The 16,838-nt window shown below is 47.1% G+C and overlaps 1 protein-coding gene across 1 annotated transcript in view; it reads left to right on the top strand.

Moving 5' to 3' along the window:
* The window catches only part of ENTREP2 (endosomal transmembrane epsin interactor 2), a 166,829-nt gene that overhangs the window by 126,120 nt on the left and 23,871 nt on the right, over positions 1-16,838 (top strand). The window contains exons 3-4 of the mRNA XM_090263642.1: positions 2,986-3,096; positions 16,605-16,739. Of these exons, the coding sequence (XP_090119768.1) occupies positions 2,986-3,096; positions 16,605-16,739 (246 nt within the window). The remainder of the gene's footprint in view (positions 1-2,985; positions 3,097-16,604; positions 16,740-16,838) is intronic.

Here is a 16,838-nt window from a genome sequence, read left to right as displayed (position 1 = left end):
TTACAGGTTTTGAGGTTGACAAACAATTTAAATTATGGCTCATGCTCTGTCTGCATGGTGATTTGGGGTAGGTTTTAAACTCTCTTGAATCTCAGTTTATCTGTAAAATGGGGAAAGTAATAACTGTGGATTAAATGAACCTGGAGAAAACAGTTCATGGTCTCCGCATTTCCTCCTTAGCTTCTGGCAAGGTACTGTTTATTTACAGAGATTCAATAAATAATTATTAAGTGGGTGGATAGGTCTAATTGTTTTTTGGGGAAAGATGCTGCAAATTAACCATGAAATAGGGTAAATAACTAAAAAAATAATGTGCACTTGATCAACACCTTCACCTAGAAATATTCTGGAAGAGTATGGTGGGTGCGGTGGTATGGAGGGATGTGATAGGTTACTGGGTTTTATTTAACTCCGTTGAATTAGAATTTGCATTTATTTGATCAGTGCATTATAGTTGGTTCTTAAAGACATTCCTTGGTTTGCATTTTTTTGCGAAGAAAATTTGGCCTCTGCAGCCATTCTGTGGTGTGAAGTGGTACTTTATGGCAGTGTTAACCTGTACCTCTTGCTTACTAGTGATGTTAAGCATCTTGTTTTGCTCTCTATATTTTTATTTTTGCCATTACGTTTTTTTAATTCAATTTTTGATTTTTAAGATTTTAAAATGTGTTCTGCATGTTACACTATTGTTACATCAACAGCAAATATCTTCTCACATTTTCACTTTATTTTTGTCATACAGATGATTTCATTTAATGTGCCAAAATCATCAGTGTTTTACTTTTTTAGGGCTGTGGGTTTTTTGTGTAGTGCTTTTACAATGTTCTCCCTAATTCTGATATGGCAAAGATTTTCTAGTGTTTTCTTCTAAATGTTCAACATTTTGACTTTTGATATTTATGTTTTAAATCTATCTTTGTGTATGGTGTGAGGTATGGCTATAATCTTTATATATTTTTCTTTTGCATTGCCTAGCAGTAATTTTTTTATAGTTTTTCCTTTGCACACAGATATATAATATGCTCTATATAATATGTAGGAATATCTCATACATAAATAAATTTGTCTAGGAGTGAACTGGTTTATTTGCTACTATAATTCTGTAGAATCATTTCTTTCCCCTTTTCCAATTCTTACACCTTTTGTTTTAGTCTTTTTTTTGCATTGGCTGGAACTATAATACATTATGGAAAGGAAATGGCAAAAGCAGGCCTCAAGGACATTTTGATGCCTTGTTTCTGATTTTAAAGGGAATAAATTTTAAAGTTTTGCAGCAAGTGTGTTGTTTGCTATTAGTGTTTTTTCCTATTTTTCCCCCATAACTGTCTTTAATTGGGTTATTTAATTTCCCTCCTGTTTCTCGCTTGCTTAGAGATCTTTAGAAAAATTATGAATGGCTTTTACAACTTGTAACATGTTCTTTATCATAATCTGCTGATGATCACATTTTTACTCTAAGCTCAGTATATTTTTTGGTATAGTTTAGTGTAATAACACCAGTGTCTTAACCATCTTGCATTTCTGGGACAAACATTGTCCCCACTCTTGATATATTAAAGGTTATTCTTGACTGCAAAGATTTGTTTCATTAGGTGTAGCCTGATTATTTACATAGGTGCAGCAAGAGTATTAATTAACCATATAGGCATGGTTTATTTTGTTTAGCACCGTCTCTGCTAATTATTTAGAAATCTGGAAAGTAAATGGAAAGAGTATCACATACAGTCCTGTGTTTCCTACATGAACTGGACCCTAGGGGTACAAAGCAATTGATGAGGGAAGATCTCTTTTCATAAACTGATCCCTGGAAATAAATAAACTGATGGTGTTAGACCAGCATTACATATTTTGGAAACCCTAATAGATTAATGGGACTAAGCAAGCATCAAAAATGGCTGCTAACATCACAGACTTTATTTGCCTTCCGTTAGCTTGATCACACCTCTAGATCTAGCTACCAAATGACCAGAGATACAGAGGATGAAGACAGATTTAAGTGACAGGGGGACAATTAGCAAAGTTTAGGCTGCAGGAAACTGACAAATGAACTGGTTTCTTCAACAGATTTCAAGGGAGGAAAAAGAACAATGGAGGGGAACACCCATAAATTAAAAAATATCTACCATTCAGAACAAGTTGCATTATATGGAATTCTTTTATATCCTGTGGAACCTGATTCAAAGTATGAAACAATTTCAGATAATTAAGGAAATATAAAACCTGAGTATTTGATGTTAACGAATTATTATAAAGGTGACAGTAGTATTTTGGTTATGTTTTCAGGATGAGTTATTGTTTTAGAAATAGGCACTTAAGAATGAAATCTTAGAATATCTAAATTCGCTGCAGAATTTCCTGCCGGGTAGTGGGTATCAATGAAACACAACTGATCCTGAGTTGATTGATTGTTGAGAGTGGGTGAAGAGTCCTGGGGCTTCAGGACAGGGGCAGGGGGAAGGGGATGGGGGATAATGGTGGAAAGAAGGGGAAGAGACTAGTCAGAGAGCATGTGTGAATGACCCATGCACATGGACAATAGTGTGGAGATTGACCGTGGGAGTTGGGGGTGGGCTGGGCGGAGAAGGGCAAAGTGGGGAAAATTGAGACAACTGTAGTAGAATAACAATAAAAAATAAAGATATTAAAGGAAATAAAAGCCTAAGGAATAAACTTCGTTCACTTGATTTTCTTTAGTAGTGTAATTGTTATTTTTGAGACTCTTAACATACAGAATTTTCAAGTTTAGATTCTAAATATTTTACCATGTATTTCAAATAAAATCACGGTCACAATGGCTTTTCAGAGTTTACCTTTTCTGTTTGATTTACGAGAATATGAGTTTGAAATTCGGAGAAACAAGGCTTTCCTGGAAAACATGTTACCCGTGTAATTATTTGAGCCATGGAAAGGTTTTTCACAGCCAAATCGTTTTTCCTTTGCGCCTCTCCTAGTGAATAATCAATTTTTCGTTTGGTTCGCTTCCAGATCACCTTCTTCATGCTGCTCTCTGCAGTGTGCGTGATGCTGAACTTGGCCGGTTCCATTCTCTCCTGTCAGAATGCTCAGCTTGTCACCGCCCTAGAAGGCTGTCAGCTGGTGAGTAATGAAACACAAACCTTTTGTCGTAGGCTTTGATTGTGCACGAAAGTAATTTTAAAAATTTATTGTATCCTTGGATTTACTCTGACATTTTATGGCTGTTTAAGGAATTAAAGGGACGTTGATGCCTTTCTAAAAATTCTCACAAATGAATGCCTGTACTACTTCGTAAATCAGTTACTAATAGACTATTTCTGAGGCTCACAGTATAGTGCTGTGCTAGAGTGAATCTCTTTAGTAGCGATTATATTTTAGCATCTGTTGCATTGATTTTTCTCTCCTAAATTTTTAAAAATCAATTTTGTAGGTCGATTTTAAGTGCTGATATATGAATGTGTGTGTGTGTGTGTGTGTGTGTATAAATATATACATATATATATATGAGGTGAGTGTATCAAAACAATTTTGCTCTCAGAATTTAAATTTTAAAAGAGAATTAGCTTTTAGGTCTGGGAAAATTGTACACAGTGTGTTGTATACATTGTTGGGATCATTGAATTGTTTATTGCATAGAATCATCATTCCATATCATGACTTAGCTCGTGGTACGGTAATACATGCATCTGGCTGGGGTGACATTGAAGTATGTCTGATCACCGTCTCTCTCCCCCCTCCCTCCCTTCCCCTCTCTAAAATCAGTAAGCATGTTCTTGGGTGGGGATTTTAAAAAAGAGAGAGGAGATGGATTAGGAGCCTTGAACAGTAGAGGTAAAGAATATATCCTGCTTGTTTTTGGTCAAAGTGCATCTTTGAATACCTGGAGAAAGCTCTCCTGTATGGAGAATATCAGGGCACCTGAACCATAGCTTTTCCGTCACAACAAAAGGGTGTGAGAACGGGGGGCAGTTTTCTAAGAAATGTGAGCTCTTCCTGGGGAGCCACACCAAGTGTGTGCCTGGAGAAGTGTTTTCCGTGAAGTGTGTAACACGCGCCTTACGTTGTGTGCTGCCCCATGAGTACACCAGCGTCTTCCTGACCCTAAATCCTTGCCCGTGAGAGGCGTCACCCTGCAGGGGCAGTGTGCTACACCCTGGTCTGCCGGAGCGCCTGGCTGTCCCTGATCGCACCGTACCTGTGATCTGGGCACTTGTTGGGCATCTCTAGTCCCTGCCCAGACTTTATGTTATATACCTGTATCCCCCAGAACAAAAAAAAAGGTGGCCTTGGGGGACACATGGCCAAGGGATTGGCTGGAGGGCACATCCCCACCTTCTACTTCCTTGTCTTCTTTTACTGATCGGAGAGCCTTATCTCATTTTCTCCCTGGCGTGTGCTTCCCTTCCCAAGTACCCTGTTTCCCTGAAAATAAGACCCAGTGCAATTTTTTCAAGCTTAGGAATCTAAGGCGTCCCCTGAAAATAAGACCTAGCGGCAGTCATGGCTACAGCTCCCCCCAAATCCTTGATGGAATTCAGAGTGTGGCTGGTTATGCTGATGTCTGTGATGACATGCCTACAGTATATTAATAAATGTTGGTTGTTTTGTTCAACAATAAACGTGAATTCTTGTTCACGGAAAAATAAGACATCCCCTGAAAATAAGACCTGGCACGTCTTTTGGAGCAAAAATTAATCTAAGACACTGTCTTATTTTTGGGGAAACAGTACAACGCCCGGTGTCTGGTAGGCGAAGCCAGAGTGCAGTCCTTTCCCTAAAACGAGCTGGCAGAGGGCTTTCCATGGACCCAGGAGAACGGGCGGTAAAAGGGAAGCACTGGTAGCCAAGGAAGAGCTCCCACCTTCTCCCTGATTCCAGGTTCTACCAGGTCATGGGATCTGCCTATAGCCGTTGTCACAAATGAAATTGTAGAAATTACAGTTAAAGACATCATATTAAAAACAATGGACATATACAATTAGAACTCATCACTTCTTTCTTTAAAAATATATTTTACTATTTTCATGATCTTGAGGTTATTTATGTCTGTTGTATCTTTATGGTGGAAATACAGTATAATGTGTTATATTAGTTCTCCAGAGAAACAACTAACAGAACCATACGTGTGTGTGTGTACATACATAGATATACACATATACATACATGCAGAGAGTTGTTAGAAATCATAGAGATTGGCTGTAACTTGTCCAGTTTACCCACAACAATATCACAACCACAACATTGGCATTGATACGATCAACCCATCTACGTCCGATTTCCCCGTGTTTACTTGTGTGTCTCTCTCTGCGTGAGAGCATGTGTATTAAGTTCTGTTCCCTTTGGTCACCTGCGTAGGTTCACGTATTGACCACCCAAGACCAAGTTCTGAGCCATTTCATTACCACAAGGCTCCCTCCTGCTGATCTTGTTAGAACCTCACCCATGTCCCTTCTGCCGGGACCTTAGCTCCTGGCAGCCACGCATCGGCACCATTTCTAAAATATTGTCATTTCCAAAGGGTTACATAAATGGAATAATACAGTTTGTAACTATTTGGTATTGGTTTTTCTCATTCCGCGTAACTCCGCAGAGATTCATCCCAGTTGGTGTGTGTTATCAGTCTGTTTGTTTTAATTGTTGGGTAGTATTGCATGGTACATACATAGCTCTCACGAGTCAGTCTGCTGTGAACGTCCATGTGTAGATTTCCTGACCATTTCCTCCCCAACGCCTCGTTAGATTCTTTTCTTGAGGCTTGGAGCTGCATTTATAGCTGGCAGTCTAATCTTAGAATGGAAAGCATCCGGTAACCAAGCCAACACCAATTATGTAGCCACAGCCCTCAGAAGAGTCCCACAGTATCCAGGGCAACCCTGATTTAGCTTCATCGGGATGAATAATAAATTGTAAGAGGACACGGCCCTAGGCTGGCCTCTTGGAGCCGCTGGGCTTAAAAGATGAAGGAAAACGCAGTGGGAGGTCCACAGCCCCTCTTGAGACTTTCTCTCAGCCTCGTGTCTCCTTCACAGCTTCCACTGTTGCCAAGAGGCGTAGCTTTTATTCCACTCATCATGGATCAAGAAGAGTCGCGGCCTCTCTTGGCTTCATAAGCAACTGAGCATTTCACAGCGTTCTGGGGTTTATTGCGATCACACAGGAGTGTTCCTTTTGCAGTAACGCCCTCCTGTTCGAATCCATCTTCATTTGAATTTGCCGTTATCGTGGGTAAACGTTCCGTGGCGAAAACCACCGTGTGCACGTTGATTCCAGACCCCAAAGTTTCCCAGCAAAGGAAATGTTCTCAGCAAAATAAAAATGGGTGTTTTTTTCCCAAGGAGATGCTTATTAATTTTAGAGAGGAAGCGGAGGGCGCAGGGAGAGAAGGAGAAACACATCAGTTGGCTGCCTCCTCTCTGCACCCCAGCTGGGGCTTGAACCTGCAACCTTCTGAGCCACCCGGCCAGGGCAAAAATCGATACGTTTTAAGGAAGCCAACTGTGTGTATTTCTCGGTCTCCTGTATGTTCATTCATTCTTTTGTTTATTGGGTCAGCGCGTGTTTCCAGAGGCAGAGGCACGTGTGTGACGTGTTGTAGGTGCCAGAAGCATGTCCGTGACAAGCCAGACGAGGCCTGGATCTCTGTTCCTTCCTCGTGTGCAGCTCCTGTTCTAGAGGAGAGGTCGATGACAGGCAAAGGTGGCGGTCTCAGACAATAGGAAGTGCGACAAGGACAGAAGCAGGGAGGGGTGATGAGCTCCGAGCAGCATGCGGCACGTGAGCTGAGGCCTCGGCCAAGTGAGGAGGCCGCCCCGTGAGGAGCAGAGCGGCTGGGAGGCCATGCAGCTGCAGCCCTGTGTCCCTCGGCCTCCCTAGACCCCGTAGTCCTCAGTCCCTGAGGCTTCTCTCCCCTGGACTTGCCACCTGCCTCGCGGTGACATCCCTGTACTGTCCTCTGGGGTTTTGTCACGGCGACTTCATAGTTGGGACACTTGGTGACATGTCACTGTCTCTGCAGTGTCTGGTCACCTGTTAGATGACATCACGGTACTACGACCTGGGTAAGGTGGGGGTAGGATGGATCTGCCAACTGACCTCCCACAACCGGGCGCAGACATTTAACAGGGACTTGAAGGGTCACCGTCGTTTTCCCCACAACCTGGACCCTGATCTGTTGGCTCCCACTCCTTGGGAGACCCCCCGATGTCCTTGCATGTAGGCTTTTTTTCCTCTTGGGCTGGACTCCTCCAGCCCTCTGAGCCTAGCGCCGGGGCTGCCTGTATTTAGGGGCAAAGCAGGGAGGAAGCCAGGAGTGGGCAGCAGCTTCAGACTGTCCCCCATCCTATGGGACTCCCCCCTCTCCTTGTCCCTGGCAGGCCTGCCTTCCTCCCGCTGTGACGTTCAGGGTGTGAGGAGATGAGGCTGGGGAGGGACTGGGACCAGCCTCTTGGGTGACCCTTCTGCCCTCTCCACCTCCCGGCCTCCTGGGCCCGCTCTGTGTTGAGTATCTATCTGCTCGGACGCCGGTCTCTAGAAGGAAAAGGGGTGCCTGAAACCTGCGTTAGCCGCCATCCTGAGGCTGTGGCCCGGGGCTCCCTCAGCCTGCGCCCTTGGGTCTGCTGCCCCCAGGACCCCATAGCACATCAGAAAGGCTCATAGAAGGGACAGGCTTGCGAGAACAAAAGGAGGGAGGACAGAAATGGCAGGGGCAGTGGGGTCTGCGCTGTGGAAGGTGGGAAGCCAGTGAGGGAAGACCCCTCACTTCCCAGAGAGGGGAGACAAGCCCATGGGCCTCCGGGGGCAAGGCCAGACGCAAACTCACCCCAGCGGGGGGCCCGTGTCTTGTGGGAGCCGCTCCCACTGAAGGCCGGGTGTGCCTGGAAACTTTCTAAGAAAAGCTAGGAAGCGTGAAATTCCCTTATTTTATCCCCAATATTAAAAGAAAGTAAAAACAAACAAAACAAAACAGTGTTCATTAGCGGAAGGTTGACCATTGGGAAGCCCTGCCCAGGTCCTTGTTCCCTTGCTTCTCATCTGCTTACCGCCCCCCTGCCCCATTTGATATTTTCACGTTTCTGATATTGATGACTCATTGAGGGCTGACCAGGGGCCTGGTGTGCTAGTGGCATTTTCAGTTCTACCTGGAAACACACAGCGACGCCCTGAGTGACGTCCTTTCCCGTATCATTCGGAAGGTCGCGAGGCTGTCACGGAACATGGGGACTCATAACAGGTTCTAGTTTATGGGTTGATGTGCATGTTATGTTCTAGGAAGGAACAAATACTAGTTGCCAGGTATTTGCATCAGAAAGTAGCGTGATTCCCGGCGGAGCTGAGCCTGGGGGTGTCAGGTCCATTCAGCTGCCCCTAAAACTGGGGGCGGGGAGGGGAACGCGAGGGCCCCACGGTGATTCCTGAACCTCTTCTACTGAGCGTGAGTTGTGTAAGATGTGAATGGATGTGAGGTTAACAAGGAGGGAGAGGGAAGGGGAAGGGGGATGGGGAGGAAGGCGTGTGGTCCGGTCAGCTTCTTGGAGGTGGCAGGACACAGCACTGGAATATTATTACTTGTCCAAAGAGCCATTCAGGAGAGAGTCCCAGTTAACTTTTTACAACACCATTTCCTAGGTTCATTGGACCACAGAACCTCACATAGGTTTTTTCCAGTTTTTGTGGGTTTTTTGGTTACTCCAAGCACAGCTGCGGGAGACATGCTTGCTTGAGTGTCTCTGAAGAAAAATGCTTCAGGCTCCTCGTTTTCCTGCTAAGCAGCACAATTGTGCTCAGCCTCTTTATTCCTGCCAGCCTTTTTTTTTTTTTTTTTTTTCCCAAGCTTTGATTACAATGCTAAGTAATGAAATTTCAGAGTCTGGGCTAAAAACGCAAGTCTACATAATTAAGCGAAGGACTCTCAGGAGAGGAAGGAGTGGGCGGGCTGCCCAGCGAGGCCCCTCTCCTGTGATAAGAACGTCTCAGGGAGAGCTGCCTCATTGTCCTGCTCAACAGGGAAGCTGCTGGGGACACTCCTAGCTTACCCACGCCTGCTGCCCTTCAGAGTGTCCCTTAACCACTCCCAAGACTGGGACCGTTGCCACCACGTCCTGTGAAGAGGACCTGGGACCCTGGCATGGCCGTCTCACCTGCCAGATGCCTCCCTAGCAGGAATGTCGCCATGGGCACCTTCATGTCCCCACGCTCCTTAGAGTCTCTCATCCCTCTGTCTCAGGGTGGCGCAGGTGTGATGAAAATAAAAAGCCTGGTCCTCTGATAGATGTACTATTTCACAATTAATTTGAGCATCTGTTGCAGAAGCAACAGCTAAATGAGCGACTAGGAAGAATATGGTGAAACGGAGCCTGGAAAAGGGTGAAATACCCAATTACATAAATGGAAAAGCACGTTATTTTTCCCCCCTGACTTTTCGGGGGGGGGTTACTGGTGTAAACGTGATTTACATAACAAAAGTGATACTAAAAGACCTCTTTTTTGAATTAGATAACTTTGCCCTTAAATGATTTATACACACACACGCGCGCGCGCGCGCACACACACGCACACAAAGCCATTAGATTCTCATCCAGTTGGGAGTTTTAAGGGGATTTTTCTTTCTTTTTCTTTTTTTTTTATAATTTTTGATTTATTGTTTTTCTATGACAGTTGTCCCACTTTTCCCTCCGTTGTTCCCGCCCTCCCCGCCTCCCTCAGTCGATCCCCACCTCGTTGGGAGGGGATTTTTCTTTAATGTGCATCCCCCATCGCCCCTGCAAAGCCTGTTTCCAAACGTACTTGCAAGCATGTTGCATCTGTTTGCCTCCATCAGCAATGAGAACGCTCTCCTGGACGCGGGCCGGTGTTCTCATGCACGTCGGTGGCTTAGAAAGTGGAGTTCGGGAACACGGAGCCGTCACAACTGCCCAGCGTCTTTGGCAGAGTGAAATAGAATGAGAGCAATGTAGAGCCACCAAAAAAAAAAAAAAAAAAAACAGTTTAAAGGTGGAAATTTAAATTTTAATGAAATTTTTTAAAATCCACATTTCCGAGGGCAGCAGGGGGAGAATAGGGACAACTGTAATAGACAACAATAAAAAAAATTTAAAATACAGCAAAAATAAAATCCACATTTCCCAGTAAATACACATTGGTAAGAAATCTATTACCAATTGTTATCTCTCAAAGAAAATATTCTAAATCAATGGATGTACTACATGGTTTCATTTTTAAAGGATCCTTTTCTCTTAAAAAAAAAAAAAGAAAAAAAGAAAACCAGCCCAGGCTCACATGATTAGAATACAAGCACAAGAAAGCTGAAGCCACAGTGTCTGGAGTGTGGTTGGGGCTGCAGAGAGGTACAGGGCAGGGGCAGGGTCGGAACAGGGTGGTGACCGGGTGAGGGACAGTCACAGATGTACCAAAAAACTGCTGCCATTTGTGGACTTGCCACTTGTCATAGGTCGCATATATTTCAGTTAGGAAATACTGCTGAGACTGAGCTATTACTGTGCTCTCAGGGGACAGAGTCACAGTTGGAAGGACGGGTCTCCTGCCCTGCCCCCCAGCCAAGGATAAACAAACGCTGCTTCTGGGGCTTGGAGACCCCCCCGGGGGCGGGGGGTACCAGGTCAGGAGGAGCTGGCACATGGGGCCCTGTCATGGGCTTGGTGGGAAAGCCAGGGTGGATCCCCCCAGTGACTGGCCGGTGCACCCCCAAGCCTGGAGGGGACCCAGTGCCTCCCCGGTCACAAACAGGTGTCTCAGAGGAAGGAGGAGCCTGAGGGGCTGGGAGAGGGCGCAGGTGCAGGAGCTGCTGCTGCCAGTGGGTTTGGGTGCCAGGGAAGGGTGGGCATGACCCACTCCATCCAGCCCAGAGAGCCCCCAAGTGCTGGGCTCCCACTGTGGGGGAGGCGGAGTTCACGGGCCTCAGACACGCTGTGTTCACGGCCCACTTGCGAACAGTAAATATTTGGCTGGACTTTGAAGAGATTGAAACCCTTAAAACTCAGTGGGTCCTAATCCCAACGGGCTTGTAATTGTTTTTTTTTAAAACAGCTTTTTTGAGATCAAATTAATCTATCCTACTACTCACTTGTTTTAAGTGTACAATTCAGTCATCTTTAGTAGCTTCACCGACCCGTACAACCATGACAGTTAACTGTAGAACATTTTCATCGGCTGAGAAAGAAACCCGGTCACCTTCAGGTACGACGTCCCTGTTCCCACCTCCGCCCCCAGCCCCAGCCAACCACAGGTCTGCTCTCTGTCTCTCTAGATTTTTTCATTCTGGACATTCCACGTGAATGAAGTCATATGCTATGTGGCCTTCTGTGTCTCGTGCCTGTCCCTCAGCGTGATGGTTCCAGCATTGTCATGGTGTAGACTGATTACTGGCACTGTTGGGGGCTTAGCAGTGTCGTTGAGGGTCTTGAGTGCCCACCCCCACACAGGTTGTCTAGTCCTGCATCCTCGGGGCCCACGTGTGTTTGGGGACCCCACTGGCAGGGACCCTGCAGGACAGAGTGGTCCCTCAGAATGGGCCAGGCTGGGACCGGGCGAGCCAGGTTCGTGAGTCAGCCCGGTGTCAGCAGGTGAACGAGGTCTGTCCCAGCAGTGGAATCCTGGATGAATTCCCTAATAGTGGTGCGTTTATACAAAGCTATTTAATAGTCACGATCATAAAATAGCACCAGCACCTAATAGCATTGGCCCTTTGTTTTCTGCCTTAACTCCATCTGATGCTCCCTCTGACCCCAGGAACCCAGAGCTCGGAGAGCTTCTGTGGCTTGTCCTGGGCCACTCTATAGGGGACGGTCACCCCATAAGGGACTCCGTCCCCCATGTCTTGCTTCCTCTGTGTCTCAGCCAGTTCATCACCTCGAGGACAGAGTGCCCACCCACTGGGCATCCCTGGGATTTGCCGGCCGCCCCCCCTGAGGTCCCCTCCTCCTTTGAGGCCCTGCCCCCGTCCCTACAGGTTCAGCTTCCCCACTGCCTGCCTTTGGGGAGTATCTGAAGGTCACCTATCTGTCTCATTTGTGCTGTGGGAAGAACCTGGGGGCACCCCCTCTTTCTGTCGTATCAGCCCTCCCTACTCCTAGACAGGCTGGTAGGCCATAAATAAGAGGGCGCCTAGCTGTGAAATGCTCCAAAGAGATGCATGAAAAATGACAGCAGCTTCATCTGCACAGCTTGGCTGTGTCATTCCCGGCGACCCGGATGCCGAGGGCCGTTCCTGAAATAAATCTGTCAGCCTCCCGCACACCAAGACATTGGGGTCAGAGAACTCATCAGGAGGGCTCCGGGGTTTTTCTTAGAATTAATCACAAATTCAGTGAAATACTGATGGAAAAGATTTATTTTGATGTCCCTTTCCCTGGGTCACTGAAAGGTTATCTGACATGATACCCTGTGCTTCCCAGCCAAGTCCAGTCTCCTCTCCTTGCCCCCGAGGACGCAGCCTTGCCATTTAGAGAAGGTCCTTTATTCGCTAATTCCAAGGGCTAGATGTGACCGTCTGAGAGAATTCCTTGCACGTTTTTGAGGTGCAGGAGAGCAGACTGGATCAGGAGAGCTGGGCTTTGTCCAGCTGATAAGAGCAAAGGGACCCACTGACGCCAAGGACGACGCTCCCAAGCCTAGAGGCCATGAATGCGACCCAACCTTGGCGGCTCGCCATGGGCCGGGCCTGACGGGAACTTGCTTGAGTGGAACTTGGCGCCTGTGCTTTTCTTGTGGTGGCTTTTTATGAGCTGATGAGCCTCAAACTGGAAGAGCCTTCTTGGAAGGCCATCTGGGGCATGTTCTTCTGGGCAGGGCGTCCCATTGTGTGTGTTCCTGGTGCCAGCGCTCACGTGGCAGGCCCGTGAACCAGGCTGTCCCACCTGGTCCTCTTCTCTGGGGCGTGGGCTCTTCCGTGGAGTCATGGACACATGGGGGACATGTGGGGACTTCATCCCAGCTGTGGGTCTCCAGGGGATGGCAAACAGTTGAAGGCACCTCCGTGTCTGTGGCTGCTGCCTTCTAAGAGTCAGTCTGTGGTTCGTAGTCTGTTCATTGTGTTGTAAACCTGGTTTTCTTCCTTCATATTGCCAGTTTGATGAATTCCTATTTTCTTAGAAAGTTGTCTATTTTTCCCCCCCAGATTTTCAGATTCACTGGCGGCACAAAGTTATTGCTTGCATGTTCTCATTTTTCATCCCCTCAGGCCTAGTGCTGTTAGGCTGTGATACTAACGTCTGGCCCGCCCCCTGAGAACATGTCCCGAGCTGCAGACCTGCAGCCCGGAAGCTCAGCGGCCTTGGCGGGCAGCGGGCCTGGCTGGCCCGAGACACGGTCCTGCTTTGTCTTCTGTTTTGAGACTTTATAGCTTCTGAGATTTTTGGTTGGTTTTGAGAGAACTCCACTGTCCATGTTTATGCAACCATTCTTTTACATTTTTTATATTTTTATTTTTATTTAGATTCTTTGTCAAATATATTTTATTCGTATATGTCTGGAGACAATTATAGATGAATAGCCTGTTTTGACAGCCCCCCTTTTAAAGGGAATTCTCTCTTTCCTACTGAATTGAAATGCTATTTTTCTTCATTTACTAAGTTCCTGCAGATTAGTGGTTTGATTCCTGAAACTATCCTGTCTCATTGAACTCTTGAGCTATTTTTAAGCCATTACCTTGATGTGTTTGTTTTTTAATCCTCATACAAGGTTATATTTATTGATTTTACAGAGGTAGGAAAGGACACAGAGAGAGAGAAAGGGAAACATGGATCGATTACCTCCTATCCATACCCTGAATGGGGATGGAACCTGCAGCCTAGGCATGTGCTCTGGCCTGGAATGAAACTCACATCCTTTTAGTTTCCCGGACAACACTCCCACCAATTGAGCCCTCTGGCCAAGGCCATTACCTCACTGTTTGGATTAAACATCTTAGAAATAAATTTAATACCAGTTAAGGCATCTGCTCCTCCCATAATCATTCTTTTTCAAATTTTCTGACAAGTAATAACTTATTATTCCATAGCTTCTTTAAAATAACGTTGTCCTGTCTCATCTACTCTGGTGGGATTGTGATCGGAATCATGGCCCACATGTGCATCCCGTGGGAAGGGCTGGCGTTTCTAGGATTGCAGCTTTTCTTTTGGGAGTAGTCTGTGTGCCTCCCAATTCAGGCAGGGCTCTTAAGTTGTGAAGAAACCACCTCAAGGTAGTTTTCGCCTAGAATGGGGCCCCAGAGAGCGCACGGAGTCTTCAGGATGGCCGCGTGTGGAGGCTGCACAGCCAGGAAAGGACGGTGCCCAGATCACAGACCAGAACCCCTTGGAGAGAAGCCCCATCCTCACCCCAGGGCTGAGGCCCTCCCAGCGGGTGACCGGCGCTGCTGGCCGTGGTCTGTGAACATTGCCCCTGGGGCCGTGGTTTCTGTCCCCGATGGAAACTGCATCTGCTGCTTGGAGGTGAGGTTGCCAAGGTGTGGGCGGTGGTCTCTGCAGGGCCCGCCTGCTCGTTCCTGGCCTCCAGCCCTTACACTTCTCTTCCCCAGACTGCGTGCGGTGCCCTCCCCGTACTTCCTCAAACACGTGTAGAAATCCAGAAATAAAATCAGAATTATTTTAGAAGATTGAATTAAAAGAGCAAAAATGAAGCATACGAGAGGAAAGGACCCAGAAAAAAACAGGAATTATCTTCTGGAGGACAGGCCCCTTGCAACACGGGCTTCCCCCAGCTTAAGTGAGTGTTCTAAGAACCCATCTGTGTTGGTGTACCAGCTGGTGGTGGTGTGAGAGGCTGCATTCGGCCCCACTGAAAGTTTTTTAAGACTCGATGTATTTGGCCATTTCATGACGGGTGATTGACGAATGCACCTGCCACACCACACTGAGTGTCTAGCAGTTTTTGACCAAAAACAACCTGACCCCGGTGCCCCGCTCACCCTATTTACCTCATCTCGCCCTGAATAAATTTTTTGGGTGTATCCAGATGAGAAAGATCCTCAAAGGGAAACGTTTTCCATTTTGGAACATGTGAAACAAATAACGGCAGGAGCACTAAAAGGCACTAGAATCGGTGAGTTCAAAACTTGTTTTGAGCCATGGAAAAAAAAGTCCCAATAGGCGTATTACATCAAATGGAGATACTCTGAAGGTGACTGAAGTTTAAACATAAGAATAAATACTCAATTTTTAATAAATAAATTCCAGGGTTTTCTGGGTCCTCCCTCATAAAAATGGGTCAAGGTTAAACTCTCCAGAGATTTATAATATGTGAAAATGTGACTGTCGTACCCTTGATCGAAGGCTGCCCCCTATTTTATTTCACTTTTCTGGAAGTCTGGGTGAGCAGTTGGTGGGGGGGGGGGTGAAGGACCCGCCCAGTCCTGAGAGCGAGTCAGTGGGGATGGGGGGCTCTTGCTGTGTGACCTCTGGGTCACAGTGACTTCACACTCATTTCTAGAGCCACTTTGGGCAGCCGGTTGGGATCAGGCGTGATCCAGGGTCTCCTCCGGGTTTTTAGGCTTTTACAAATGTGAACTGCCCTGGTTGGTGTGGCTTGGTTGGAGTATCGTCCTGTACACCGCAAGGTTGCGTGTTCAATCCTCAGGCAGGGCGTGTAAGGAGACAACCGATCTGTGTTTCTCTCTCCCTTTCTCCCTTCTTCCCCCCGTCCTCTCTCTAAAAGCAATGAGAAAATGTCCTCAGGTGGGGATAAAAAAAATTTTTTTAATTTTTTAAAATGAAAATACCTGAATTGCATTTATCTTGCCATGGTTTTAAATTTTTCAAGGCCCTTCTATTTATTCAGCATTTATTGGATTCCTGCAACTCCTTGGAGCCGTGAACACTGAGCTGTGGCAGCTGCCCTCGGGAGCACAGGGGACACCAGGAAGTGCGGCTGGATAGCTGGGTGTCTGCTCAGAGCAGAGGCAGGCAGCCCTGGAAAGGGAAAGCCAGACAAAGCCTCCAGGATGGAGCGGGGGTGGGGCCTTGATGGGTGCACGGGAGTTTGATAGGCGGAGAAGTGGAGCAGGAAATGGCTGAGGCTGGCTGCAGAACATGCCAGGAGGCCGAGCTGGGATAACACACCTCTGTGTGCCACTCAGTGAGGAATTTTCCGTGCACTGACTTGACTTGGATCTCTTTCTATAACGCATCTAAAATCTGCCCTGGCTGGCATGGCTTAGTGGATTGAGCATGCACCTGTGAACTAAAGGGTCGCCGGTTCGATTCCCGGTCAGGGCACAGGCCTGGGTTGGGCGCAGGTCCCCCGCTGGGGGCGCATGAGAGGCAACCACACGTTGATGTTTCTCTCCCTCCCTTTCTCCCTTCCTCCCCTTCTCTCTAAAAGTAAATAAAAGCTTTTAAAAAATCTTTTCTGCAACTGTCTAGCTTAGCTTTCTCACAATTTATTTATTTTTCTTCTGTATCGATTGCTTTTCGAACAGGAATGTGCAGTAATTCCTCCCGGCGTTTTCCGTGGCTTTGTCGACTACAGCCAAAACCACCTCGGCTTTACCACTGAAACGAAATCGGGGCGCTTCCAGCCGAGGCGCTGGCCCGTGCGTGGCGTCGCGTCGCTGGAGGGCCCGCCGGGGCGGAGCGCGTTCTAATCGAGAGCTCTGTCTGTGTCCCTCCGTCTAGATTAAGTTTGACAGCGTGGAGGTGTGTGTCTGCTGTGAGACGCAGCACCAGGCGACCGGCTGCAGCAACCTGGGGGAGACGCTGAAGCTGAACCCGCTGCAGGAGGACTGCAACGCCGTGCGGCTGACCCTCAAGGTGAGGGGCGCGTGCCCTGCCCTGCCCCCCGCTCCCCGCCCCGAGCATAGCTCCCGTGCGCCGCAGACGGCCGGGGACGATCGGGTTCGGGCCAGTGTC

The sequence above is a fragment of the Furipterus horrens genome, unplaced genomic scaffold (assembly GCF_987537825.1).
Source record: "Furipterus horrens unplaced genomic scaffold, mFurHor1.1.pri manual_scaffold_16, whole genome shotgun sequence".
NCBI classification, from domain to species: domain Eukaryota; kingdom Metazoa; phylum Chordata; class Mammalia; order Chiroptera; family Furipteridae; genus Furipterus; species Furipterus horrens.
This window is presented reverse-complemented; position numbering and strand designations above follow the sequence as displayed.